This window comes from Odocoileus virginianus, chromosome 22 (assembly GCF_023699985.2).
Source record: "Odocoileus virginianus isolate 20LAN1187 ecotype Illinois chromosome 22, Ovbor_1.2, whole genome shotgun sequence".
Classification (NCBI taxonomy): domain Eukaryota; kingdom Metazoa; phylum Chordata; class Mammalia; order Artiodactyla; family Cervidae; genus Odocoileus; species Odocoileus virginianus.
Genome location: NC_069695.1, coordinates 35242399 through 35270063, shown reverse-complemented (window position 1 = coordinate 35270063; position 27665 = coordinate 35242399). Strand labels below are relative to the sequence as shown.

General features: G+C 41.7%; 1 protein-coding gene across 25 annotated transcripts in view; it reads right to left on the bottom strand.

Annotated features, from left to right (window-relative positions):
- Window positions 1-27665, bottom strand: part of DTNA (dystrobrevin alpha) — a 419063-nt gene that overhangs the window by 27017 nt on the left and 364381 nt on the right. For all 25 annotated transcript variants that reach the window (XM_070452810.1, XM_070452805.1, XM_070452802.1 and 22 more), the window contains 4 exons: window positions 17376-17463; window positions 14340-14437; window positions 9180-9293; window positions 182-278 (listed from right to left, as the gene is read on the bottom strand). In XM_070452810.1, the coding sequence (XP_070308911.1) occupies window positions 182-278; window positions 9180-9293; window positions 14340-14437; window positions 17376-17463 (397 nt within the window). The remainder of the gene's footprint in view (window positions 1-181; window positions 279-9179; window positions 9294-14339; window positions 14438-17375; window positions 17464-27665) is intronic.

The following is a 27665-nucleotide window of genomic DNA, read 5'->3' as shown; positions in this document are numbered from 1 at the left end:
AGAAAAGATACTAAAACTGAGTTTGAAACCACTTTTTTGGGGAGGAAATCGCATATATAGTCATTGGAAAACCATTGCACATTAGGTGCAAATTTCAAAATTTATTTTATTTATTAAAAAAATTTTTTTTTACAAAGGCCATAGTTGTAGGTCTAGGAAATAGCTATGTGAAACATCTTACCTTTAGTAGTTTCATGAGACCTTCTAACTGGACCATTAGCTCTCTCCGGCTCTCCTGGAGGGCGGACATTCTCTGCTCCAGCTCGTCCTTGCGCTGCCTAAGAAAGAGGTAGTGGTTGTCGTTAGAAACAGCACTCAGCTCACTGAGCTAACCACATTTCCCAGTCTTGGGGCAGTGGAGGACCACTAGAAAAAGGGCATCTCTGGGTCTCTGACATGGTTACCTGGCAGGAAAAAGTCAAATGAATGAACAATTATAGCTTCTTAGTCATTTACTCATTTGGGACTCCATGGACTGTAGCCTGCCAGGCTCCTCTGTCCTTGGAATTCTCCAGGCAAGAATGCTGGAGTGGGTAGCCATTCCCTTCTCCAGAGAACCTTCCTGACCCAAGGACTGCACCCGAGTCTCTTGGAGAAGGAAATGGCAACCCACTCCAGTGTTCTTGCCTGGAGAATCCCATGGACAGAGGAGCCTGGCAGGCTGCAGTCCATGGGGTCCCAAAGGGTCACCCATGACTGAGTGACTATAACTCACTCACTCCTGCATTGCAGGCAGATTCTTTACCTTTTGAGATACCAGAGCAGCCAGGTATATGTTTATAAAAGTCATAGTAAAACAAAATTAAAATCTTATTGGATTTTAATTTTAATTACTGGAAAATAAAATATTTCTGAATGCTTACTATGTCATGGACACTGTGCTGGGCCACTGGGTCCTCAGATCAGAAATCAAACTGCCACTGAAATAGGCCAAACCCACAGATCCTCCAAGCCCAAGGACCCTTGTAAATCTCACAGAAAATACTGATTACTTTAGTGTCCGGAAATCAGATTTAGAAAAGTAAATTTTTCATCTGTTCAGTTCTTAGGATGCAATGTGGTGCCTTTCAGAGGAGAACTTTTCCTTGTACATAGTTTTAGAGTCGATCTAAATTTTCTGCTTTGGGTTTGGCTGCTTAGAGTGAAGTCAGAAAAAAGGAGTTCCTACACAACTGTTGTAATAATCTACAAGGTTTGTGTTTGCTTAACCTTGTTTTGCAAAACTTCTATCAGCTGTCAACAAGAATGAAAACCAGGAAGGACACAAATACTAAGGATCCACATTTCTGAAGTATAGTTTCCAAATCTATTTCAATCTCTTTTTTCATGACTGTTAGTGAAAAAAAAATGATGTATACAATTTATTCCTTGCCCCAAGGGCTTCTAATTCGGAAATGTTGGAAATTATATTTTTAAAAATATGTGGATGCCTTAACCATAAATGTGTTAATGTATGAATGGACATGTCTAGCCTCAATGACACAGGCATAATATTAAGTGGAGCTTATAGCAGGGACTCTGAAATGAAAAACGGACAACATAAAACTGTCACACTGCGTTAGGTCAGTGACTCATCCAGTTGAAAGATATTTTGTGGGAGGACAGGTGATGGATATAAACGAGACATTTCTAATTTGCTTTCATATAGGCTTTCACTATCAAGATTTATGAATTCAAAATTTATAAACATGTCATTTTAAAAATATATTTATATTTTTGGCTTTTGTTGCTACTTAAAGTTTATTTTGAGAGCAATCCTTCTGTTGATTTTCTTTACAATTGCCCCTTTTCTGAATCTTCGGGATAAGGAACACCATAATTTTATAGACCTTATAAATGGTATCCTATTTTAGTCTTTTGTCTTGCTGATTTGTAGACTTCTAATTCTGAAAAAGTCTTGCCCAATTCAACAATATTCTTCAGTGACAACTCCATTAGCTGTTTTTTCCTTTGACCTTGTCTGCACATGGTGTTCCAGCCATATCCTCGGTAGGGCTTGGCAGAAGAGTAGATAATGTTTCTGATTTATTTCCAGTTCTCTTCTAGATGCTGTTTTGTAATTTTTGGCCTTTTGAGAGCTAAAGGCCAAAAGCACTTTGAGAGGAAGGTTAAAGCAAACTCTTAAAATTATAGATGAGAAATATTAAAAGAAGTATCTAAAAACCATCAGAAAAAATTAACTTATAGTAATATATAATTAATCAACATTGAAATAGCCTTATTTGTATTTATCTTAAGTACTACTCTTTCAAAACATGACATTTACTCTTTCATGCATTGGATTGAAATAAATGTTTTTTAAAAAATTTATTTAATAATGTCTTCTCTGTGTTTACACCAATGGTTACCAAATGTGGGTTTGATAACAAGAGTGTGGTGCAGCCTCCAGTGTTCCAAGGAAAACTGAGAAAACCTGGACTAAATAGTGATTTTATTTTCATAGAGCTAAATACATTCATCTCTTAAAAAATGCCTTTTATTCTGATATTCTGTCAGATTATTTTTAATTTTGTGTGTGTTAAAACCTACTTTCTTTAGGACAGTGTTGGGATGATAGCCAAAATTTTAATACGTACTGTATATTGCTTAGTCGCTCAGTTGTTTCTGACTCTTTGGACTGTATGACCCCATGGAATGTAGCCCACCAGGCTCCTCTGTCCATGGGGTTCTCCAAGGCAAGAATACTGGAGTGGGTTGCCATACCCTCTTCTAGGGGATCTTCCCAACCCAGAGATTGAACCCAGGTCTCCCACATGGCAGGTGGATTCTTTACCATCTGAGCCACCAGGGAAGGCTTAACTGTATATTATTAACAGATAATAATAATAAATATCAACATTAACTTTTCTGAGTTTGATGATGATACCATAGTTACAGAAGAGAATGTCTTTCTTTCTTAGAAAATATATACTTAAGTATTTAGGGGTAAAGGGTTTTGACGTGTGCAATTGACTCTCAAACAGCTCATCAAAAATGTGTGTGTAGTTTACATATGTAAACATATATAGGGAGATAGAGGAGAGTGCGACAAAATGTTTGCAATCTCTAGGTGAAGCGTAGAAGGGAAATTTACTGTGATATTCTTAAAACTCTTCTGTAGGTGTAAAGCATTTTTCAAAATAAAAATTTAAAAAATATACTGCATTCATGAAACATGGTAACAGGTGATGGTAGCTTAAAGATGTCATTATAGGGACTTTCCTGGTGGTCCAGCAATGAAGAATCTGCCAGCCAATGCAAGGGACACGAGTTTGATCCCTGGTCCAGGAAGATCCCACCTGCCATGGAGAAACGCAGTCCTGGACCACAGCTGCTGAGCCTACGCTCTAGAGCCTGTGCTCTGCACAAGGGAAGCCACAGCAACCAGAAGCCCATGCACTGCAGCGAAGAGTAGTTCTTGCTTCCTGCAAATACAGAAGCTGTGTGCTGCAGCTAAAACCTAGTACAGCCAAACAAAATGGTTACATGGTGAAACAAAATGTACTTAACTTTATGTTGTTTCCCCCCACCCCGCCCCAAAAAAATTAAGCTGGTCTAATGCAATTCAAGTCTGGAAACCACAGACCTGCATCAGAGATTATAATTCCACAAAAAAGTTTCTTTATACTAATAAGTTTTCTTAGAGAATAATCTCATATACCTTAAAAAGAATGCAACTTTGGGGTATATAATATGCTTATTTTTTTAGACAAGAGATAAATATGAAAATTTATAATTGTTTTTCTTCACATTTGTACTGTGAAGAAAATTTGCTTTACAGTTTACTAGTTTCTTCTTTGTAGAAGACAGTATTGTCTTTGCAAATACAGTTCTTTAGCTGTGTCTTAATGGTTTTGCAGTGGGAAGGCTCACTAGATCACCTTGCAAACTTTCCCTCAGATTCGCCATCCAATACTGGAAGGAAAGACCAGGGGAACCACATGGAATGCTGCAATCAGCTTCATTTGTGCCTCTTGATTGCCTGTATTCTAAAAATTAATATTAGAATAAGATCTTTGACTCATGTGAACCTGACTTGCCAAACTAATCCACTGTGTTAACTCGATACGTAACTCTCATCCTCCAATGGCTTCCTGTTGTAGGATTGATAGCAATTTCCTCAAGATGGTCTGCATGGCCACACAGCATCACAGTCCACACCCACCTACACGTACAGCTCCGACTCTTAGCATGTACCCGTTCACTCACTGCATTCTAGGTCAACAAAACTTTCACTTCCAAAAAAGGTTCCAGATTTGGTCCTGCTATTTGGTGTTTGTACATATAGCATCTATCTACCAGTAAACCCTTTCATCAGCTATTTCCAGCTCCCTCCCCTGTTCATAATCCCCATTCCCCACGTATTCATCTTCAGTGCTTCAACTCAAACAATCCTTCCTCCTGGTAACTTCTGACTGATGTAGCAGGCTTGATAATTATGTCTGTTTTTTTTTTAAAGGAAGATTCTTTATAGAACTTATCACAGTTAATAATTACACTCTTCTTTGTGTATCTATTTGATTTATGTCATTTTCCTACTTGACCACAAATTCTATGAGACCAGGAACAATATCTTTTTCAACTCAGTTCTGGGCACACTGCATTTTAGGAATATTTGTTAAATTGAACTAACTGAATAATCAAATGATAGCAGTGTATATTGTCCAGAGGCTGGGAATCAAGTAAATGCTTATTATAACAGTCTAGGCAGGAGATAATTACGACCAAGGAAAGGAGAGGCTTCCCAGGTGACACTAGTGGTAAGGAACCCGCCTGCCAATGCAGGAGACTTAAGAGATGGGGGTTCGATCCCTGGGTCAGGAAGATCCCCTGGAGGAGGGTATGGCAACCCACTCCAGTATTCTTGCCTGGAAAATCCCATGGACAGAGGAGCCTGATGAGCTACAGTCCATGGGGTCACAAAGAGTCAGACACGACTGAGCACGCTCATACACAAGGAAAGGAGAGAGAATCGACCTGTGAGGCTCACTGTGCAGGATCTTGGGCAAGTTATTTCACTTCTGTGAACCTCAGTTTCTTTATAGAAAGACTATAGTCATAAGGGGCTTCCCTGGTGGCTCAGATGGTAAGGAATCTGCCTGCAATGTGGGACACCCAGGTTCAATCCTTGGGTCAGGAAGACCCCTGGAGGAGGAAATGGCAACCCACTCCAGTATTCTTGCCTGGAGAATCCCATGGACAGAGGAGGCTGGGGGTTATAGTCCGTGGGGCCACAAAGAGTCAGACATGACTGAGGGACTAACCCTTTCCTTTCCCTATAATAGTAATGGCCATCTTCCAGGTTTTTTACAGCAACTGTATGAAACAGTGTTAGGTAGAGCTTAGTGCATAGGAAGCGTCTATGAAATGCCTGTCCTATAATGCTATTCAGTTGCCATATCTGGGTTGTAAACTTGGCTTTCAGCATTGTCATGGCTAAAGTAAAACGGGGAATGTGATCATTTAGAAAGGTTGTGGTGCCCTTAAGATAAAAATAAACTATGTGTTCATGAAAAGCAAAGCACTGATCTTGCTGCCCTCATTTCCCTCATAAAGAAATTTCTCCTGTTGACTTTTCAATAAGAGGCCCAGAAAAGATGTAATAGATGGAGGAGAACTCTGTCAAAGCTACAGAAAGGAGTTCCTTTGGCGGCTTCACATGGTCACCCCTCAGTGTGAACTCAAGGCCAAAGTAACTGGCAAGAGGTCACTGTTTTGGAACTCTTGAAAAGTCTGAAATGACTAAAGGATAAAACACCCAGAGCAGGGTTTCTGGGTATTTGTGAAACTTCCAAATTGTTAAAGTGCTTAGCATAGTATAAGTGGTTCATCAGTATCCAGAGAAATATCCTTCAAGGGAGGGTATTTATCCCAGGCAGAAGAAATGTGGAGAATATGGAATACCTGCTAAGTCACTCCAGTTGAGTCCGACTCTTTTGCATCCCCTTGGACTGTAGCCTGCCAAGCTCCTCTGTCCATGGGATTTCCCAGGCAGGAATACTGGGGTGGGTTGCCATTTCCTCTTCTAGGGAATTTCTGGACCCAGGGATTGAACCCAGGTCTTCTGTGTCTTCTGCATTGGCAGGCAGATTCTTTACCACTAAGCCACCTGGGAAGCCCGGCACACAACCTGCATGAATGCATGCTAAGTTGCTTCAGTTGTGTCCAACTCTTTGTGACCCTATGAACTATAGGTTGCTGGGCTCCTCTGTCCATGGGATTCTCCAAGCAAGAATACTGGAGTGGCTAACCGTGCCCTCCTCCACAGGATCTTCCAGACCCAGGGACTGAACTTGCGTCTCCTGCATTGACTGGTAGGTTCTTTCCCACTAGCACCACCTGGGAAGGCTGGAGAATATGGAGGCAGGCAAGCAAATCAGCTAGGATGTAGTTGTCTCAGATCTCAAGCTGGATGTGTGGGCCACCCTCTGATGGTGATGGCCAAAAGTCTAGAAGCTCCCCACAGAGCCAGATTCCTTAGTATAGCTTTAAACTCATCTAGGGTCATGAGAGTGATTTCCAGGTGGCGCTAGTGGTAAAGAACCTGACTGCCAATGCAGGAGATGTAAGAGACACAAATTTGATCCCTGGGTTGGGATGATCCCATGGAGGAAGGCAGGGCAACCCATTCCAGTATTCTTGCCTGGTGAATCCCCAATGGACAGAGGAGCCTGGCAAAGAGTCAGACATGACTGAAGCGACTTAGCATGCACGCATGTAGTAGACTCAACTTTCTTTACTTGTGAGTCTGGAGGGCCGACATAATCCTATTTGGCAAAATATGCTGCTTTCAAGCAGTGATTTACTTTCATAAGTCCTTGAGGAGGAGGAGGATGTAAAACATTCTTTTCATTTTCATCCCTTCTGGGTGATGCTGTAGCAGAACATGCAAGAATTGCTAAAACCTCTCTCTGAAGGAAGGACCAGAAATCACATATATTGAAAAGGAAGACTTTATATTTCTTCCATTAAATTATTTCGTTCTTCTAAAGTATGATATGATCTCTGCACATCCAGAAGCCTCTACAAGCTGCAAGCTCTACAAATCTCCTTCCCATAACTCAGGCCTTTGGTGGGTCTGCCCCTCCAGCCAGGTGTGAGCCTGGGGAGACTAGATCCCACCTGAGAGGCCGGGCCTGCTCCCTGGGCCAGGTATGCTGAGTGCTCAGATGTTAGTATGTCCATAGAGCTGGGTTAGAGTGGAGCCCCTAGAAAGAGCCATACAATCAACTGGGACTTGGTAAAATACAAATACAGCCATACAGAATGTGCTAAATTTAGTCTCCTTGTAAGGAGCAAGTTAAAGTGTTAGTCGCTCAGTTAGGTCTGACTCTGCGGCTCCATGGACTGTAGCCCACGAGGCTCCTCTGTCCATAAGTTTCCCAGGCAAGAATACTGGAGTGGGTAGCCATTTCCTTCTCCAGGGGTTCTTCCCAACCCAGAGATTGAACCCAGGTCTCCTGCGTTGTAGGCAGATTCTTTACTGTCTGAGCCACCGGAGCGAGCAAGTGGTGGTCTAATTCTGACAAGGGTTTCTGAACAGGGGCATCTGTACTTATAAAAAGTATGCCTTGGAGTTAGATATACCTGAAATACACTTGACATCCAAACTGAAAGATGGAAAGAATGTTATCCTTGCTGACTATGATTGCCTTGTGAAATATGACCTTTCCACTAGGGAGTATCTTTGGGTTTGTGTTTGCGTTGTTTTCCACACAGACAGGCTTGGGGCAGTGCCATATTCAAGGCATGTTGGGAGGTCTGAAGCAGAGCCCCTGGTCTGACTCTCCTTTTGCACGTGCTCACAGTCCTCAGCCACGTCCTGCTACTCTCTACAGTCTGAGGCTGAGAAGTACCCTGAAATTCAGGGGTGGAACCAAATGACCTTCTTTGGTCCTTTCCAACAATATTTCATGATGACCAACTAGGTAACACCCGGCCTTTAAATTCATTTGCAGAACAAGAAGGTGTGAGGATTTATATAGAAAACTCCTAGGGACCAAGACTTGGAGAAAATTTATGGGTCAGAGATAAATTTTTAAATTTAAAAAGTAATGATTATTTAGTTGTTTACATGTTTGTTTTGTTGATCCCTTTTTATCATAAACATATTGTTGATAGCGCAAATAACTAAATAGAGTTGAGTTCAAATTTGTTTCCAGTGAGACAGATACAGAGAAGAAATTAGTGGTTACCAGAAAGGAGAGAGAAGTGCGGATGGGTGACATAGGGCTCGGCATTAAGAGGTACAAACTATTATGTAAAAAATAACATGTATATGTACATAATATGTATATTGTACAACATGGGGAATACAGCCAATATTTTATAAAATCCATAAATGAAGTATGGGGTTTCCCTGGTGGCTCAGGCAGTAAAGAATCCATCTGCAATGCGGGAGACCCAGGTTTGATCCCTGGGTTGGGAAGATCCCTTGCAGAAGGAAATGGCTATCCACTCCAGTATTCCTGCCTGGAGAATTCCATGAACAAAGGAGCCTGGAGGGCTACAGTCCATGGGGTCACAGAGTCTGACGTGACTGAGCAACGAAACACACAGAGCACAGCTTCCATAATATCACATAATAACTTACATCAGCTATGATTTAATTAAAAAAAAAGTGCACTATAAATTTTTTTTTCCAGTGAAACATTTGGTTTTGGATTTGAAGAACCCTGTGTCCTTTTCTCTGAGTCAAAGAAAAAATTAAAATGTAAATATAAAGGAGATCAATCCTGGGTGTTCATTGGAAGGACTGATGTTGAAGCTGAAACTCTAATACGTTGGCCACCTGATGCAAAGAGCTGATGAATTGGAAAAGACCCTGATGCTGGGAAAGATTGAGGGCAGGAAGAGAAGGGGACGACAGAGGATGAAATGGTTGGATGGCATCACTAACTCGATGGACATGAGTTTGGGTAGACTCTGGGAGTTGGTGATGGACAGGGAGGCCTGACGTGCTGAGCTTCATGGGGTTGCAAAGAGTCGGATACTACTGAGCGACTGAACTGAACTGAACTGAAATAGCCTCTTTCCCCAAACCCCTAAAACTCAGCAATTAGATGTGTGCTATTAAAATAAAAGCAAACAGACATTGGCAGCTGAGGCGGCTGACGATCATTTTCCGGTAGACACTGTCAGATGGTATGGACGATCTCAAACACTGCCCTTCCTGAGACACTTTGGGCTCTTTTTCTTACCTGAGGAGCCGCAGCTCTGCCAGCAGAGTGGGGTTCTGCTGTGCCTTCTCCGGCGTGGGCTGAGAAGCTTGTTCATGCTCTAGCCGCAGCCTCTGGATCTCCTGTAGGATTTCTCTTGGGAGAGAGGAGGAAGGAGAGAAACCCGGGTCAGTTAACTTCCAGGATATCCAGGATCTAACATATGAACTGATCAGGGCCACCAGAGCAAAGAAAGAAAGGGGTCGTCCTATGTGTTGGAGCAAAACCTATCCTCATGAACTGATGGTTATTTATGAGGTGTTGGCTGTAGCTAAGTTGTGTTAGGGAACTGTTGACTGAAATTGTCTGCAGTGGTCAGGCATGGTGATAACTGATGATAACTGCTTGCTTGAGTTGTCTTACAACAGAGCTTCAAATAAGGAACGTGTGGTGCTGCTGCTGCCAAAAACTAACTGGGAGAATCTAGGAGGGACCAAAGGAGGGTTGAGATGACTAACCTCCCAGAATCCTTTACACCAGAATCCATCTTGGCTGAGAGATGCGCTTATCACCAGGAAGGACCCGGAGTGTGAGTCGCTTAGTCATGTCTGACTCTTTGTGCCTCCACGGACTGTAACCCCGCCCCCCCCCCCCCCCCCCCCCAGGCTCTTCTGTCCATGGAATTCTCCAGGCAAGAATACTGGAGTGGGTGGCCATGCCCTTCTCCAAGGAAGGACCCTGAGTCAGACCAAATATGGGCCAAGCAAGATGACTGGCCAGAGACAACCTGGAACCTAACCCCAATTACCATAAAACCTGAGACTGAATCAGGAGGCAGAGCAGTCCTCCTGCATTCCTGCGTGCTGCTCGTCCCCTGGGGCATCCTTCCCAATGAAATCTTTTGCTTTGTCAGCACGTGTGTCTCCTTGGACAATTCATTTCCCAGTGTTAGACAAGAGCCCACTCTCAGACCCTGGAAGGGGTCCCTCTTCCTGCAACAGTTGAGTGCTGTGGATGAGGGATACTGCCTTCATCTCCAGTACATCCTAGGACTCAGGAAGGTTTGAGTGTATCACTGGAGCCTTCAAGCTGATTGCTCTCCCCAGGACCGCATCTCTCTAGTCAGTAATATAATGCTGCAGTAAAGCGTTCAACTTTGCAAAGCGCACTGCTTAAGAGACGAAAATGAATCTTCCTCTTATTTATGATCTCAGTCTGACACCTTAAACTACCTGCAGATACCAAGTAAGAGATGCTTGGAAGGAAAATAAGGATAAATGGCATTCATTTTATGAAACTAAATAACCCCATTCTCACACCAGGAATGAAATTCTTCTCACTGAATTTATCTGAAAAGCCCCCAGTTAGGCAAAATTCTTTCTCTTTTCTTAACATTTTCAACCTTAACAATGGATCTCAACGAGGGTAGCCTTAAGAAGGAAAGTGCCTTTAAAAGGATTTATCGTAATTGAGTCAGTGACCTAAGAGTGCTATTGGTGTGACCTCAAGTCAGGGGTGAGACGTGTCCGTCTATTATTAATGTTGGGGCCTGGGCTGCCCTGCATTGAGGTGAACGTTAGGCCAGCCATAAAGGATAGGTGACCGGTGCAAAGCAAATTATCCCTAAGTGAGTCAGACGCTGTTAGACAAGGTTACAAGTCATGGATTCTTGGGGGAGGGGTCAGCCTCCCATCCAGGAAAACGCAGAAGAGACAGTAAGACAGAACAAAGCACCAAGAACGAGAATGGAAGATGAACTTGGTGAGCAAGGGGGCTGGGTGACTTTCCATCTGAAAGGCTGATTTATAATCTCCTGCTCCACAAACACGCCAGCATCAAGAAGCTAATAACGAGTCAGTCACTGTCCCTCTCGTGGGTATGGACCATAAGTCAGTGGTTTTCAACTTTTTTTTTTTTGCTCCCCCTTGGTGTTTCAAGGTGGAAGTTTTTCTTTAAAAGGAATCTTCCATGGAAACCAACGTATCAGACAGCTAAGAAGAAACTTCTCTGGTTAAAGAAGGGGAGCGCCCTGTATTACTGGCTCTTCCACCTTGCTCTTTGTGCATGCAGTTGCTTCAGTTGTGTCTGACTCTGCGTTATCCTATGGACTGTGGCCTGCCAGGCTCCTCTGTTTATGGGATTCTCCAGGCAAAAAGATTGGAGTGGTGGCCATGCCCTCCTCCAGGGGATCTTCCCCAGCCAGGGATCAAACTGGCATCTCTTTCAACTCTTGCTTGGCAGGTGGGTTCTTTACCACTAGCGCCACCTGGGATGCCCCTCCTTCCTCTTCATGCACCCCTACAGGGACCCCTGGGGCCCCAGAGAGCTCAGCCTGAAAATCAGTGAACTGAGATTTCCAAGCTCCTCAGGGCTAACCTCCTGACATTCTGTGACTTCCACTAGTTCTCCTTGTTGATTCTGAGGACAGAACCATTTTGCCCCAGAGAAGGAAAATAGAGAAGCAGCTCTAGCAGAAAAAAATAATGATAAGATAGGCAAGGAGCATGAAGTGCTTAGACTATACGTGGGAACTGCGTCATCATCTTGTTTTCGTGTGTGCTCAGTCACTAAGTAGTCATTGTCTTCTTTAGTCTTATTTATTCCTCCTAACAGTTCTACTGTATAGAGGGACTGCTATTATCTGTTTCATGAATGAGGGAATCGAAGCATAGACTAGTTACAAGTCTTGCCTAAGTTCAATATCTAGGTGGTGGTGGTCATTTGAACTCAGGTTGGTGTGCCCCAAAGCTCATATATATCAGACTCCTTTAGTCTCCACTATTTGGTCCGACAGGTGTAGCCTAGGCAGGCTGTGACTTAGACAATGCAATTTGAAGAGTCTTGCTACTCCTAATTACTAACTCCAACTGGCTCCTCTAAGTATGCTCTAAGGAAGCATTATTTTCTAAAGATCACTGCTGAAACATCCATGAACTACCTAGGGTAGCCACGAAGTCAAGTGAGCAATTCTGTCCTCCCTTGACGCCCAGAGATCTGATTACTGGGTTAACTGTCTCTTTGGAGACCATGGGATCCCTGGGTGATTTCCATGGTAGAGGAACTGTGACCTGGATAAGCTTCTGGGACACGGTTCTAGAGTCATCTGTGGGATTGAGGCCACTGGCTTAGAGAGATGAGTTCGGGATGGACTAGATGCTCTTTAGGCACGGGGTGGGGGAAGAACTCAGGGACAGGATGAAGCTTTCTTCCTGCCATCTTTTCTCACTCCCATTCCTCTGTTCTCTCTCTCAGAAAGTGCAATCCCCAAATGCCCTGGAACTCAGCAGGAGAAATAGCATGGCACAGCCAGCACACGCATGGGCCTCTTGCTGGTTCTGGAATCCCACGTGGAGGTGCACACCCCTGGGTTATTTCCTTAAAGGAAGTCCCGATTTCCCCGAGTCTCTTCCCAGCTGACTCTAGTGGTAAAGAACCCACCTGCCAATGCAGGACAGACTCGGGTTTGTCCCTGGGTCGGAAGATCCCCCGGAGGAGGAAATGGCAACCTGCTCCAGTATTCTTGCCTGGAGAATCCCATGGACAGAGAAGCCTACAGTCCATAGGGTTGCAGAGTCATTCAGTTCTGAGGCAACTTAGCACACACGAACGCTATCTCCATGCTGAGTGGGAGCAGAGAACTGGTAGGGAGAATAATGCTTTGGAAAGGTAGGAGAGTAGATCGAAATTGCAACCAAGATAAGCTATTTGTGTGCTTATAAATTTTTTCATTTTAATCTTTTTTTTCCAAGAATATGAAAATGTCCTGAATTTTTACCTTCCTTTTAACTTTTTTCTGTAGAACTTCAAAGAATAGCTTGACCATTTATCCCAAGATTTTCAGGTCAGACTCTACCGGCATGTAACAATGATCACAACCTTCTCCTTTACCAGTTTGATCTCAGAAGGCACATCAGTGTTTAAAGATGAGATTAAATATTAAGACATTTTGCTGCTGTTCTGAGAAATACAGAAGGTACAAGTTGTTTTTATGTGAAGCTTACTCAGCACTGAGTTTAAGATTTGAGTCAGCAATTTATTACTTTCTCACTCAGTATATATTTACTGAGCTTCTACAGTGCTTCAGTGTACCAGGCAAGGTTCTGGAACCCAGGGGCCATTTGTCATGGACTCAGTTCTCAAAGAAATTCCGTATCTATCAGACAAGACAGAGAATAAGAAGGAAACAGACACTTGAATGCAATTTTTTTTCAGAGAGAGATAGGCGTGCATGCGTGTGCATGCATATGTATGTGTGCACACACACACACAGGGATGTAATAGAGAGTGGTTCCTGAAGAAGGAGGTATTAGACAGGTGGTCTTATAGGAGATGCCGTTTGAGCTGAGACCTGAGCAGTGAGGGAGAGCCATCTCTGCAGAGACCCTGAGGAAGAGCTCTGAAAGCTAGAACAGCCAGTACTTGAAAGGCTGTAAAGAAAGAAAGAAGCAGGAGTGTAACGAGTAAGGTGGGCAGTGGCTGGAAAGGGAGGCAGGAATCAGGTCAGGTTGGACCTGCAGACTGCGGTCAGAGGGGTGGGTTTTATTCACAGTGTAATGGAAAAGTCACCAGAGGTTTCCAACAAGAAATAACATGATATGATTTATGTTTTATAAAATGACAGGTTGCCTTGAGTGGGGATGGAGGAGATGAAGTGCCTGGTTTTGGGGAGCTGTCACGGGGCAGACGGCGAGTCAATCTGTGTTGAATAAAGAGGAAAACCTCCTGATGGATGGGGCATGATGTTTGGCTTGAACGAATGGGTGATGGTGGTGTCCCTAGATGCCTCTTTAGCCTGCGATCCTCACAGGGCCCTCCCTGGCGAGGCTTCTACTTGTCTCTGGGTGGTTAAGATACTTAGTCTTTAGCATTCAGGGAGGCCCTTCTGCTTTAGACAGCTCCTTAACAAAAATAAGTATCTCAGAAAAAGGGAAATGATATTATCTGGGGACATTACATTAATTGTATTGACATCTCAGAATATATATATATATATATATTTGGTTTTTTTTCCCTCATGAAGTTTCTGATGATGTAAAATTTAAAGATTCGTTTTTCAGAAGCAGGATCACTGACTCTAGATGACTTCCCTTATATTTATATGCCTACCGGGTGAAAAAAACCTGGACAGTTAAAAGCACGACTATAGGTTATTAATGAACGTGTACTTTGATCATAAAAGCCAGTCTGTCCAAAAAGTCTTACCTGTTCTTGTTTTCTAGCTCTGCGATCAGCTGCCTTTGTTGCTTATTTGCATCAATGGTGAAGGAGATGTCAGGGGCGCTCCTCTGCTGAGTTGGCTGCTGTAAAATATGTGGTTTACACTATTTAGTATCAGGCAGGGGAATCTACGTGTGTTTGAAAAGACAGGAGTCATGAGATATGCACATGAAAAAGACAACCATTTTTATCAAAACAAAAAAAGCAAAACACGTAAAATTAAACGGCCATTCCTCTCCTAAGGACGAGATTTTGGGGAGGTCTGGAGCACATTTACGGGATGGAAAGCAGAAGAGAATTCTTTTGCAGGCAAATACACAAAATGTGGGACAGAAAACTGGTTCCAAATTCCTGATTTTGGGGATCGAGTTCATTCTTGCCATGCTCTTCCCATTGCAGCTATTTTTTTTTTTTTTTCCCCCAATAAAGGGCTTTCCTGATGGCTCAGATGGTAACAGAATCCACCTGCAATGCTGGAGACCTGATTTTGATCCTTTGGTCAGGAAGATCCCCTGGAGAAGGGAATGACTATCCACTTCAGTAAATGAATTAGTGCTGAGGTATCTTTCTCTAGAATTACTGTTCAACCACTGTAATATATAATTTAAAAAATGCATAGTTTTAAAGTGAAAGTGAAAGCTGCTCAGTCATGTCCTACTCTTAGTGACCCCATGGACTATACAGTCCATGGAATTCTCCAGCCCAAAATACCAGAGTGGGTAGCTGTTCCCTTCTCCAGGGAATCTTCCAAACCCAGGGATCAAACCCACGTCTCCAGCATTGCAGGTGGACTCTTTACCAGCTGAGCCACAAGGGAAGCCCAAGAATATTGGAGTAGGTAGCCTATCCCTTCTCCAGCAGATCTTCCCGACCCAGGAATCAAACCAGGGTCTCCTGCATTGCAGGAAGATTCTTTACCAACTGAGTTATCAGGGAAGCCTATAGTTTTAAAGTCAGAGTCACTATGACTTTCGTCTCTTCTTCTTTTGGTCAAAATACTTCCAGCATTTCTTTACTCATATATGTAATTTTACGTTGATGGGTTGCAATCAGCTTTAACAACTGATGTATATGCAGTCACCATTTTCTCCATTCTTACATAATCACATAGATTGATATAGAAGAATATGATTATGTAGGAATTATATACATGGCTATATATGATTAGATATCATATATATGATTTTATAACAATAGATATGCATATATATACCTCAGATACTGTATTTATATGTGCTGTCCTGTGCTGTCTAGTCACTCAGTTGTGTCCGACTCTTTGTGACCCCATGGGCTATAGTACTTCAGGTTCCTCTGTCCATGGGGACTCTCCAGGCAAGAATACTGGAGAGGGTTGTCATGCCCTCCTCCAGGGGATCTTCCCAACCCAGGGATTGAACCCAGGTCACCTGCATTGCAGGCAGATTCTTTACCATCTGAACCACCAGGGAAGCCCAAGGATACTGGAGTGGGTAGCCGATCCCTTCTCCAGGGGATCTTCCTGACCAAGAATTGAACCAGGGTCTCCTGCATTGCAGGCAAATTCTTAACCAGCTGAGCTACCGGGGATGCTGTGCATATATATGTATGTGTATTTAGTGAAGCGATTATTTGATATTGTTTTGTAGAAAAAGGGTCAGGACTTCCCTTGTGGTCCAGTGGTTAAGAATTTGCCTGCCGATGCAGAGAACACAGATTAGATTCCTATTTGGGAAGATTCCACATGCCAGAGGGCAACTAAGCCCATGCACCACAACTACTGAAGCCCACACGCCCTACAGCCCAGGCTCCACACACAAAAAAGAAGCCATTGCAATGAGAAGCCTGCGCACTGCAACTAGAGAAAGCCCGCATGGAACAGCGATGAAGACCCAGCACAATCAAAAATAAATAACAGGGTCAGATTATGTAGATTTCTCTGTGCTTTCTTTGCTCTACATTATAAAAATTCCCCCCAATTTTTAATTATTTTTAAAGCAAATTAAAAAAAATTAAAAACTAATCTTTCTACCACAGAATGTCAAGCTTTAAAAAAATAGCACCCATTGTCTAAGCCCAAAGACATGGAGAAATGCTGCCTGAATTTTAATTCCAGAAAACTAACTGTAGGGAAAGGTTTAAACTTGGTGAAGCTCTGGCTTTCATAAAGTTTTTCTATTGCTTTTTAATTTAGCATTTCTTTTAACAAAGATACAATTTGTATTGCTATTGAAGAATTGTGAGGTCCTATATTTTACATTCTAAATGGTCTTCTATAGCTAAGTCTGGCCTTTGGCACCTTTGACAAGTGATGAAGGTTTTTTTTTTTTTAAATTTTATGACATCTTTTTCTCTTTCTTGTACATATTTTGTATGTATTTTGGTTCTGTGCTCAGTTCCTTGCTGCTGCTGCTGCTAAGTTGCTTCAGTCGTGTCCGACTCTGTGCAACCCCATAGATGGCAGCCCACCAGGCTCCTTTTCCCTGGGATTCTCCAGGCAAGAATATTGGAGTGGGTTGCCATTTCCTTCTCAGTTGCTTGTTGTGGTCAACTCTCTGTGACCCTGTGGACTGTAGTCCACCAAGTTCCTCTGTCCATGGAATTTCCCAGGCAAGAATACTGGAGTGGGGTGCCATTTCCTACTCCAGGAGATCTTCCTAACCCAGGGATTGAAACCCATGTCTCCTATATCTCCTGCATTGGCAGGTGGGTTCTTTACCACTGCATCACTTCCATACTGATAAAAGCAGGAATTTATCTTAGCCAGTTGTGGATTTGAGTCATCGCTTGCTCTTTGTATTTATTGATTAGACATTATCCAGAGAAATCAGGAGTTGGGCTGATTCAGCACTGTTGTCCCAGAATTCCTCAAGCTCTGATTCACGCCAGACCAGAATGATTCCTGAAAAGTAAAAAATGGAAGCAGCAGAAGCCGGATTGTTTTTAGGTCTCGCAGATGGCTCACTAGCAACCACTTGGCTTTGCTGTTGTGGCACCAGCAACAGGACCACGGTCGATGTGACATCTCGCACGCAGACTACTTACAGACGAAGTGGACTCTGCCGCCAGTCTGGCCGCGTATCTGGCGATCAGCCGGTGCTCTTCATCAAGCCGGTTGGAGCTCTCAAGCATACTGTTGAGGACAGAGCAAGAAGGAGCCTGTTAGGCAACTGAGAAAGACAGACTCGTTCATACTACCACCCAGGGAACGGGGAGGGGCTTGCTCTTTCAATTTTTCAGTGCAAAAAATTTGAAAGCCAAAACAAAGTCCTGTTAGATTATTAACATCAGACTCAGATTCCTGAAAAAGTGAAAAGTGAAAGTGTTAGTCACTCAGTCATGTCTGACTCTTTGCAACCCCATGGACTGTAGCTCGCCAGGCTCCTCTGTCCATGAGACTGTCCAGGCAAAAATACTGGAGTGAGTTGCCATGTCCTGCTCCAGGGGATCTTTCTGACCCAGGAACTGAACCCGTGTCGCTTATGTCTCCTGCATTGCAGGCAAATTCTTTACCATCTGAACCATCAGGGAAGCCATGACATGATCTAATATGTGGCCAGGAAGGTCATTAATAAATCTTGACTTACTAAGAAAGGTCCAAGGAGCAGTGACTTTTCTGATCAATATTTCTGATCAATACTTTAAGTTGTATTGCCTTTAACCATTTTATTTCTTTATTACCCCAGTAACATGTACTCCTTGGGAAACTGATGTGTTAGACAATAAGAAAGCAAGACGGAAGAAGAAACGGATTGTGGTCGGGTCCCAGGGATCCCCACCTCCTGATATTCACACTCCTGTGTGTAACCCTCTCCCTTTATAATGGACAGGACTTAGAGACTTGCTTCTAGTTAATGGCTCGTGGCCGAAGTGATGGAAGGTAATTTCTAAGACTAGGTTATAAAAAGGCCCTGACTTCCGTCTTGGACATGCTTTTATTTTCCTGTCTCTTGAGCTCTTTTGGGTTGCTTGCCCTGTAGGAAGCTGGAAGCCATGTCATAGGCTGCTCTGTGGCAAGTCCTAGGTGAGGAGGAACTGAAGTTGGCTAGTAACCATGTGACTGGACTGCCTTCAGTAGGGCCTTTATTTTTTTTTATTTTTTTATTTTTTTCAGTAGGGCCTTTAGATGAGACCACAGCCCAGTGGACAGTTTGATCAGCACCCCGGGTCCTCAGCCACAGACACCTAAGCCATACATGGATTTCTAACCCACTGTCTTGTTATTTCAAGCTGCTAAACTTTGGGGTAATTTCTTATACAGCAGTATACGATGAATATAATTTCTCATCTACAATATTACTACCCAGGTAACTTGCTGTTTTATATTTACTTAACGGCAACCCACTCCAGTACTCTTGCCTAGAAAATTCCATGGACCAAGGAGCCTGGTAGGCTACAGTCCACGGGGTTGCAAAGAGTCGGACACAACTGAGCGACTTCACTTTTCAGAAAAGTAGAATTACATTAATAGCAATGGTTTCTAATGGTGTGAATCATTTAGTGTCTCCTATAAATTTATGAAAATTCTTCCTACTAGGATAAGATTAGTCTGACCCCTTAAAAACCTCCTAAAAACTGAAGGACTTCCCTGGCACTTAAGATTCTGTGCTTCCAAGGCAGGAGGTGTAGGTTAGATCTGTGGTTGGGGAACTAAGATCTCACATGCCTCATGGGGTGCAGCCAAAAAAAAAAAAAAGAAGGAAAGAAAGAAAAAAAAAAACACTAATGCAAATAGAAGCATTATCAACTCTCCCAGACAGCTGATATTTCAGAAAGCTCGTCACTTAAGACTAAGTTTTGGGTACTAAAAAAATTTTTGTTTGTTTGTTTGTGAGACATACCAGTAACACTAATCCTGTTAGTAGACTAATTAGCCAACTAGTTTGGTTTATCAGTTATTATGGTGAGTATCAGGTCAGGAACAAGATTAGAAACCAGTTTCTTCTCAACCCCCAAATATACTTATATTGTCCTCCACTGGCTCTTACATTTAAGCTTGTTCCTTAAAAAAATTAATCCTCATGATTATACATTAAAAATGACACACTTCTCTGCCAACATTAAGGTTATAAGAATTACCCACCAAAAAAGATTTGGTTTCACATAAAGTAACGTACATTTATATTATTTATGTGTACATTTACATACACAGTAAACATGCAACAGAATCTTTTAACCTTTGTTCTAAAGTGAGAAGACAAGTGAAACTCAGCGTATTAGCTATGTCACTTCCAAAAATAGCTCTTCTTGGCTCAGCAGAATACATTAGTGTAACCTTTTTTTTTCTGGTCATTTGGAAGATATTCCTGTCTCCACTATCTCTGCTTTGTCTACATTTCTCACATAAGTAAACTATATTTATTCTTATTCTGAATGCTTCCACTAGACTATGCCCTTTTCTCTAAGTTGCCATTTCCTACTTAGGATATTCCTGAATTTCTCCATTTACCCAATTATTTCTCCATCATCAGAGAAATAGTCTTCTATTTCCTGCTGCCCAAAGGAGATAATGCATGGAAAAAGCATCAAGCTAATATGATTCCTGTGCTGTGCTAAATCGCTTCAGTCATGTCCAACTCTTAGCGACCCCATGGACTGTAGCCCGCCAGGTTCCCCTGACCATGGGATTCTTCAGGCAAGAATACTGAAGTGGGTTGCTGTGCCCTTCTCCAGGGGATCTTCCTGACCCAGGGATCAAAATATGATGCCTAGAATACATTAAATGCTCAAAAATATTAGTTAATATAATTTTATTGTTATTTTGCCTCTGAAGTAACCTGTTCAGATTCACTAATGATTCTTGTCTCCTTCAAAATGTCACATACCATCCAACAACCATCTAGAGCAGGGTTTCTTAAACTTTAGTGTGTATACATATCATGGAGGGATCTTGTGAAAATTCAGTCTCTGATTCTAGAGTGGGGGTGGTGGGATAGGATGGCATCACAGAACCTGCATTTCCAGCAAGCTCTCAAAATATGTTAATATTTCATTCTGAGTAGCAAGGACCTAGAAGATCTTGAAAATAAAATGGAAAAGTTAAACAATGAAATGAACCCTAAATATAAACTGTATAAAGAGATCATTTTTCATATTCATATAGCATTGTGATATTTTACAAATATTCCCTTAAGATAGATATTCTTTGATTCAGGGCTCACCTATGTTTAGTACTATTCCTAGTGGATTGAGGTTTCAATCAGCATACAAATTCAGACTTGGAATAAGAAACTATTTTACTAGCCAAAGGCTGAATTAGTTCTGGACAATGGATGTTTTAAAACGGATGTTTAAAACAGATGTTTTATAATACATGTCTGCACTTTGCAGTGGTTAAAAATAATAGCTGAATTTCTTGCTACAGCTTTAATAAGAAAGTGAAAGTTATCCTGTCCTTACTTTAAAATAAAACTGCCCCACAAAGAAACAATTTAATTTGATTTTTAACACATTTATCGTTTTCTGGTTGGTATATTAGAGACCATGTGTCTAATTCAACACAGTTTATGTAGACAAGGCCCACTGCTCTAAGCTTGGGACAACGATCTGTTTGACTGCCTGAAAGTGACTTTGTCAAAAACATTTGTGAGTGTTTTGATAAATAAATAATTAAAAAAAACCTTGATAAAGGAAAAAAAAAACTCATGATAAAAGTACTTTTTATCATGAATGACCAGAAGGTATAAATAATACGAAGGTTACATAAAAGGAGCCTCCTGGAAATGTAAGACGTGAAGGTATGGGATTTTGCCTAGTAAGCTATAACTCATACTTCCCTGCCCCTCCTTCCCCAGCACCGAGTGAATGAGGGGTGAAATGATGGATCGCCCCTTTGCACACACAAACGATTTATGAGTTCACATGTGCAATTTCAGTATGTTCACATTATACAAGGGTGAATGAAGCAGTCCCCTAATAAATTCCATTATTTCAAGACTTCAATTACAAATAGTCGAAACTAAATGACCAATAATCCCTAAATCATTAAAGAAATACCAACTCCAACATCATCTCCATCCTTGCCTATTCATTTCCAGATTGTATAATCTTGCTACAAGACCATGATGAATTAAAAAGAGGCTGCTGTGTAGAATGGGGAAATCTATTACTTTGCAAGCTCTCCATTTTCTATCTTAAACACACGGCCAGCGTCTGTTGCTGTGATTTCAAAGTGGCATCTGGGAGACTTGAGTGGCCCCGGCAGAGCTAGGACTTCCTAAATTATGATGTAGTAGCGATTTCCGGGAACTCAACGTTCGTTCACATTTCTCTGGTATCTCTACAGGCCTGTTTCCCTGGCGGCCCAGGGTTTAGGACTTCACACTCTCACTGCTGAGGGCTCAGGGTCATTCAATCCCTGGTTGAGGATCTAAAATACTACAAGATATGCAGCAAAAAAAAAAAAAAAAAAAATCAGAATAAATGTAAAAAAATGTATTTGTCTACACTTGGGTCGTGAAAAGATTCACTTATGTTAAAAAACCAAAACAAATAATAAGGTGATCCAAAGGGCACCAGAAATACCTCTTCATTTTTCCTTAGTATTTTTTCCATTTGTCAGAATGGTGACAGAAACTTTATCACTAGAGATTACTTTTTATGGTCATTAAGTGTGACTGCTCTTTTATTAAAATGCAAATAGCTATTAGGAAGATTACTGCCCAAGAAGGCATTACTAGTTATTACTTAAAGGGGAGGATGACTTTTTCCTTATCTTTCACAGTTGGTTACGAGCAAAATGCCATAGGAGTCTTCTTCCCTAGTGGTTCAGGTGGTAAAGAACCTGTCTGCAATGCAGGAGACCTGGATTTGATCCCTGGGTCAGGAAAATCCCCTGGAGAAGGGGATGGCTACCCACTTTAGTATTCTTGCCTGGAGAATTCCATGGACAGAGAAGCCTGGTGGGCTACAGTCCATGGGGTTGGAAAGAGTCGGACATGACTGAGTGACTAACACACACACACATACACACACACACACACATACACACACATACACACAAGGGGAGGATGACTTTTCTTTAACAGTTGGTTGAGAGCAAAATGCCATAGGAATCTTCATGGATGATAATAATAATGATAATAGCAACTTACAAAAAGAAAGCCTTCTCTTTAGGGGTGCCTTCAAACTCCTTTATCAAGACCCTGACTTTGACAACCCACTATGTTATAATCGTCCACCAAGGCTATACCTTCTACCTCTACACACTCTCAAATTCTTCCATTTCCTTCAATTCCAGCTGCCCCTGATGTGGCCCAGGCCACTGTCATCTTATCCTGAATGAGTGTAAAGTCCTCTCAACGTTTACTCTGATTTGAGTTATTCTTTCTTCCAATTCATTTTCTGTCCTAGAGTCATCCATCTTTCAAAAGTGAGGTTGGTTGAAGCATTTCTATACAGAACATTCTTCAGTAGGTTCTCATTGTTCAAACTCCTAAAGAAGACTTCTAAGGTCCTGCATAGTCTAGCTTCATCTTTCACTCCCATGGCTTTACCACACTTAAGCTCAAATGCACCGTATTCTCTGTGCTCTAAACAATCTCTCTGCCTCTCCCACCCACTTCCACTTGGCTAATTTCTCTTCATTATGGTATTGACTTTAACTGCCATTTCCTGCCCTCTTGTCCAACCTCCAAATTCAGATCCATTGCTCCTTATAAATTCCACAGCACTCTGCACTGCACTGCTCTTATTATAACTGTTATCTCTTTGCATTTTATAATAATTGCCTTTTTCATTTGCCTTTATCCTTAACTAAATTGTAACTTCTCTGAAACGAGAATGGTTCAATCTTTTCACCCTGGGAACTTGAGTGTTTAGCACAGTGCTTGAAACAGGAACTACCCAAGAACCAGTTGGACAAAAGAACAAATAGAGGTTAGCTCATTTAGGCTTGCAATGTCATGGTCTTAGGACCGCCTCTTTTGAATCCTGTTTGACTCTGTATACATCCTCAACATTTTGAGAAAATCAGAAGAATACAGATGAAATACTGTGTTTCAACACTAGCCATGCCATCTAAAACCAACTAATTATTTATGCTTGGCAGAGTTAAAAAATGAAGATACATTTTATGGCTGCATACAGATTCCTTATCTGCTTTGTACAGGTATTCACGTTCATGGAAATGTCGTTGTACTCATTTGTATTTATCAACAGTAGATCTTTCCCATCCCACTGCTTCAATAATGGCAAATTCTCTTTTGGCTCACATTTTGTTGTTGTTTTAAAGATTAGATTGCAGATGGTGTCAAAGAGGTAAGTTCCCACTGAAAAGAAATGCTTATACTTAGGAAGGGTGAATAGCAGGTAGCAGTGTTATACAAGAGTGGGTACAAGGTTGGACCGGGTCATTTCTGGATGCAAACCTTAGCTCTCTCAATTACTAGCTGTGTGACCCTGCAAAAATCACTTAACCTCTCTGTGCCTCAATTTTCTCATCTATAAAACAGGGATACAGTGGTAACTTACTACATGGCTTATTGGAAGGATGACCATGTAAAGCATTTATAGCCGTGACAGGGTACATGGTAAGGCTGATTGAAGTATCCTTTGTTACTCTTACCTATAACAGGTAATATTATTTGGTATACCTTTTTTTTGCACCATGACGTCCTTATCTATAAGTCAAGTGTTTTTGCTCAAGAAAATGTGATTGGTTACTGGTCAATATTTCAGGTTACATCAAAAAGAAGAAAAACAGTTTAGCTGAAACAATGAAGGATTTTATAGAAGTAATAGGTAGTCTCTATATCTCTAATTTCCTAAATAAAGGAAAGAATTAGCTTAACAGTGATAGTCTTCTCTTATTTCTGTATGCAAAATGCAAAGTGCCATGAATTTTTAATCAAAATGTCCCATTTATACAACTTATCAAGCAACATATGTGACCATGTCCCATTCTGCATTCTTTATTTTAGCACATTTGGAGAAAGCACACTCTAAAGTTAATCAGCTCAACAATATTGATGATGATCCATGAGCTAACAGTGCTTATTTTTATCATATTACAATGCACTGGTTTTACAAAATGGGATTTAAAATCTAACTTATGTGCCTTCAACTCTATTCAAAATTAAGTGAGTAACTAACACTGAATTTATTCCTGTGTTACCAGTACCATACTAGCTCATCTACATCAAAAACCTCATCAGACTGGTAGTGTCACTCTCATTTTCCATGGAAATGTAAAATATATTAGAATTTATAACAGGGAAATGGATTCATCTTAAAAATCAATTTATCATCTGATTGATTATGCTGAGAAAACCCCTGTGAGTACACTGCAGTTCATGCAGATATGTGCACTGGTATGTGTGACATTCTTCAGGTCTACATTTTTAGGATGCTAAGGAAGTATCTTTCTCAGAAGTCTAGTACTATGACTGAAGGTCCAAAATATTTTAAAGAAGAAAAGGAGTAGTGTTAACAAGAAGATAAAAACTCAAAAGAAGATACTTCCAGTATGTGTGGATAATAATTTTTTCCTTCAATAGGTTGCAATAAACTTACCCTTTTCAAAAGCACATTTACTGAAAAAAATCAATCAAATCTTAGCCTATACATTAAAAAAATTAAAGGCATACAGTTCAGTGGATTCAGTGTAGATGTGTTTTAGACTGAATTATCTCTCTTCAAATTAGTGTTGAAGCCCTAATCCAGAGAATATTGGAGTCAGTATCCCCCCTTCTCCAGGGGATCTTCCTGACCCAGGGATGGAACCTGGGTCTGTCACATTGCAGGGAGATTCATTATCATCTGAGCTACTGCAGAAGCCTGTAATCCACAGTGACTGTATTTGGAGGTGGGGCTTTTGCAGAGGTAATTAGGATTAAATGAGGTCCGTGTGACCCCATGAACTGCAGTCCACTAGGCTCCTCTGTCCACTGGATTCTCCAGGCAAGGATACTGGAGTGGGTTGCCATGCTCTCCTCCAGGGGATCTTCCCAGGCCCAGGGATCAAATCCACATCTCTTATGTCTCCTGCATTGGCAGGTGGGTTCTTTACCACTAGCGCCACCTGGGAATTAAGGTTAAATGAGGTCGTAAGGGTGGGACTGTAATCCAATATGACTGGAGTCCTTAAAAAGAGGAAGAGATACCAGGGATGTATGTGCTCAGAGAAAACGTGCTCTGTGGGGACACGGAAAGATGACAGCCATCTGCAAGCCAAGGAGAGAGGCCTCAGGAGAAACAGCACTGCTGGCTCCATTGTCTCGGACTTCCATCCTCCAGAACCATAAGAAAATAAACTGTTGTTCAAATCACACAGTCTGTGGTATTTTGTTATAGTAGCCATAGTGAACTAGCACAAAGTCAAAAAGATCAGAGGACATTAAAAATTTATTTTTGCCCAATATCACTTTAATTATTTTTTTTATCCTTATTAGTTGCTTTTGCCACATCAGTGAATTGCTAATGATGATCTTCATCCACATTTATCACCTCTACCTAAGTCAAGTTTAATACTTGACTTTTCACCTAGTTTATCAGTTCAGTTCAGTTGCTCAGTCATGTACAACTCTTTGCGACACCATGGACTGTAGCACACCAGACTTCCCAGTCCGTCACCAACTTCTGGAGCTTGCTCAAACTCATGTCCATCGAGTTGGTGATGCCATCCAGCCATCTCATCCTCTGTTGTCCCCTTCTCCTCCTGCCTTCAGCCTTTCCCAGCATCAGGTCTTTTCTAAGAAGTCAGCTCTCTGCCTCAGGTGGCCAAAGTATTGGAGTTTCAGCTTCAATATCAGTCCTTTCAATGAATATTCAGGACTGATTTCCTTTATTGACTGGTTGGATCTCCTTGCAGTCCAAGAGACTTTCAAGGGTCTTCTCCAATACCACAGTTCAAAAGCATCAATTCTTCATCGCTCAGCTTTTTTATAGTCCAACTCTCACATCCATACATGACTACTAGAAAAATCATAGCTTTGACTAAACGGATCTTTGTCGAGAAAGTAATGTCTGTGCTGTCTAGGTTGGTCATAGCTTTTCTTCCAAGGAGCAAGAGTCTTTTAATTTCATGGCTGCAGTCACCATCTGTAGTGATTTTGGAGCTCAACAAAATAAAGGCTCTTACTGTTACCATTGCTTTCCCATCTATTTGCCATGAAGTGATGGAACCAGATGCCATGATCTTAGTTTTCTAAATGTTGTGTTTTAAGCCAACTTTTCACTCTCCTCTCACTTTATCAAGAAGCTCTCTAGTTCTTCTTTGCTTTCTGCCATAAGGTTGTGTCATCTGCATATCTGAGGTTATTGATACTTTTCCTGGCAATCTTGATTCCAGCTTGTGCTTCATCCAGCCCAGCATTTCGAATGATGTACTCTGCATAGAAGTTAAATAAGCAGGGTGACAATATACAGCCTTGATGTACCCCGTTCCTGATTTGGAACCTGTCTGTTGTTCCATGCACATTTCTAACTGTTGCTTCTTGACCTGCATACAAGTTTCTCAGAAGGCAGGTCAGGTGGTCAGGTGTTCCCATCTCTCTAAGAATTTTCCACAGTTTGCTGTGATCCACAACAACCTACTTTATACTCTTATACTAATTTCAGGGCTAATTTATAATAGGTGATTGTTTTTAATAGTAGAAAGCATTTTTATAGTAAAAATTTTTTTCTGAGGACTCTTCACAAATTTTGTTTAGAGTGAGAGGGAATTTTGTGTCTATAGTACTATCAATAGTCTCCAACCCCAGTGGGCCTTTACTGGGCATCTGCGGTATGCCAGGCACCATGCTGATGCCACAGAGATGGTGGTGAATGAGTCTGAGAAGGTCTGCCCCATAAGCGGAAGGTAGGTAGTGAACCAACTAACCAAGCAATGAATGATTACAGTTATGACAGGAATGAAATACACAGTGTCCCATGATCAGACTAGTGTGGGACACCTACCTGAGGAGGTAGGTCCCTTTAATCAGTATTTTGAAAGTCAGAGAAAGAGAAAGGTCATGTGTGTGGAAGGAAAGGGAAGGAGGAAAATGGGGAAGAATGTTCTAGGCATAGGGAAAAGCTAGTATCATGGTTATTGAGGCAGTTTTAGGAGTATTTTCAAGGAACTGATCCAAAACTGATGTGACTAAGTATTGTGGTTGAGTGGGAAAACTCTGAGGGAGCTGAGGCTAGGAGAGGGGTAGGCGCAGGTCAGATCACACACAAACCTACAGCCCTGGGGAGTGGTCTGGGCTGTGAACTTAAGTGTCGTAGGAATCTATTAAAAGAGGCAAGGGGATTTCCTGGTGGTCCAGTGCTTAGGACTGTGTATTTTCACTGCAGGGAGCTTGGGTTCAATCCTTGCTTGGGGAACTAAGATCCCACAAGCTGTGTGGTGCT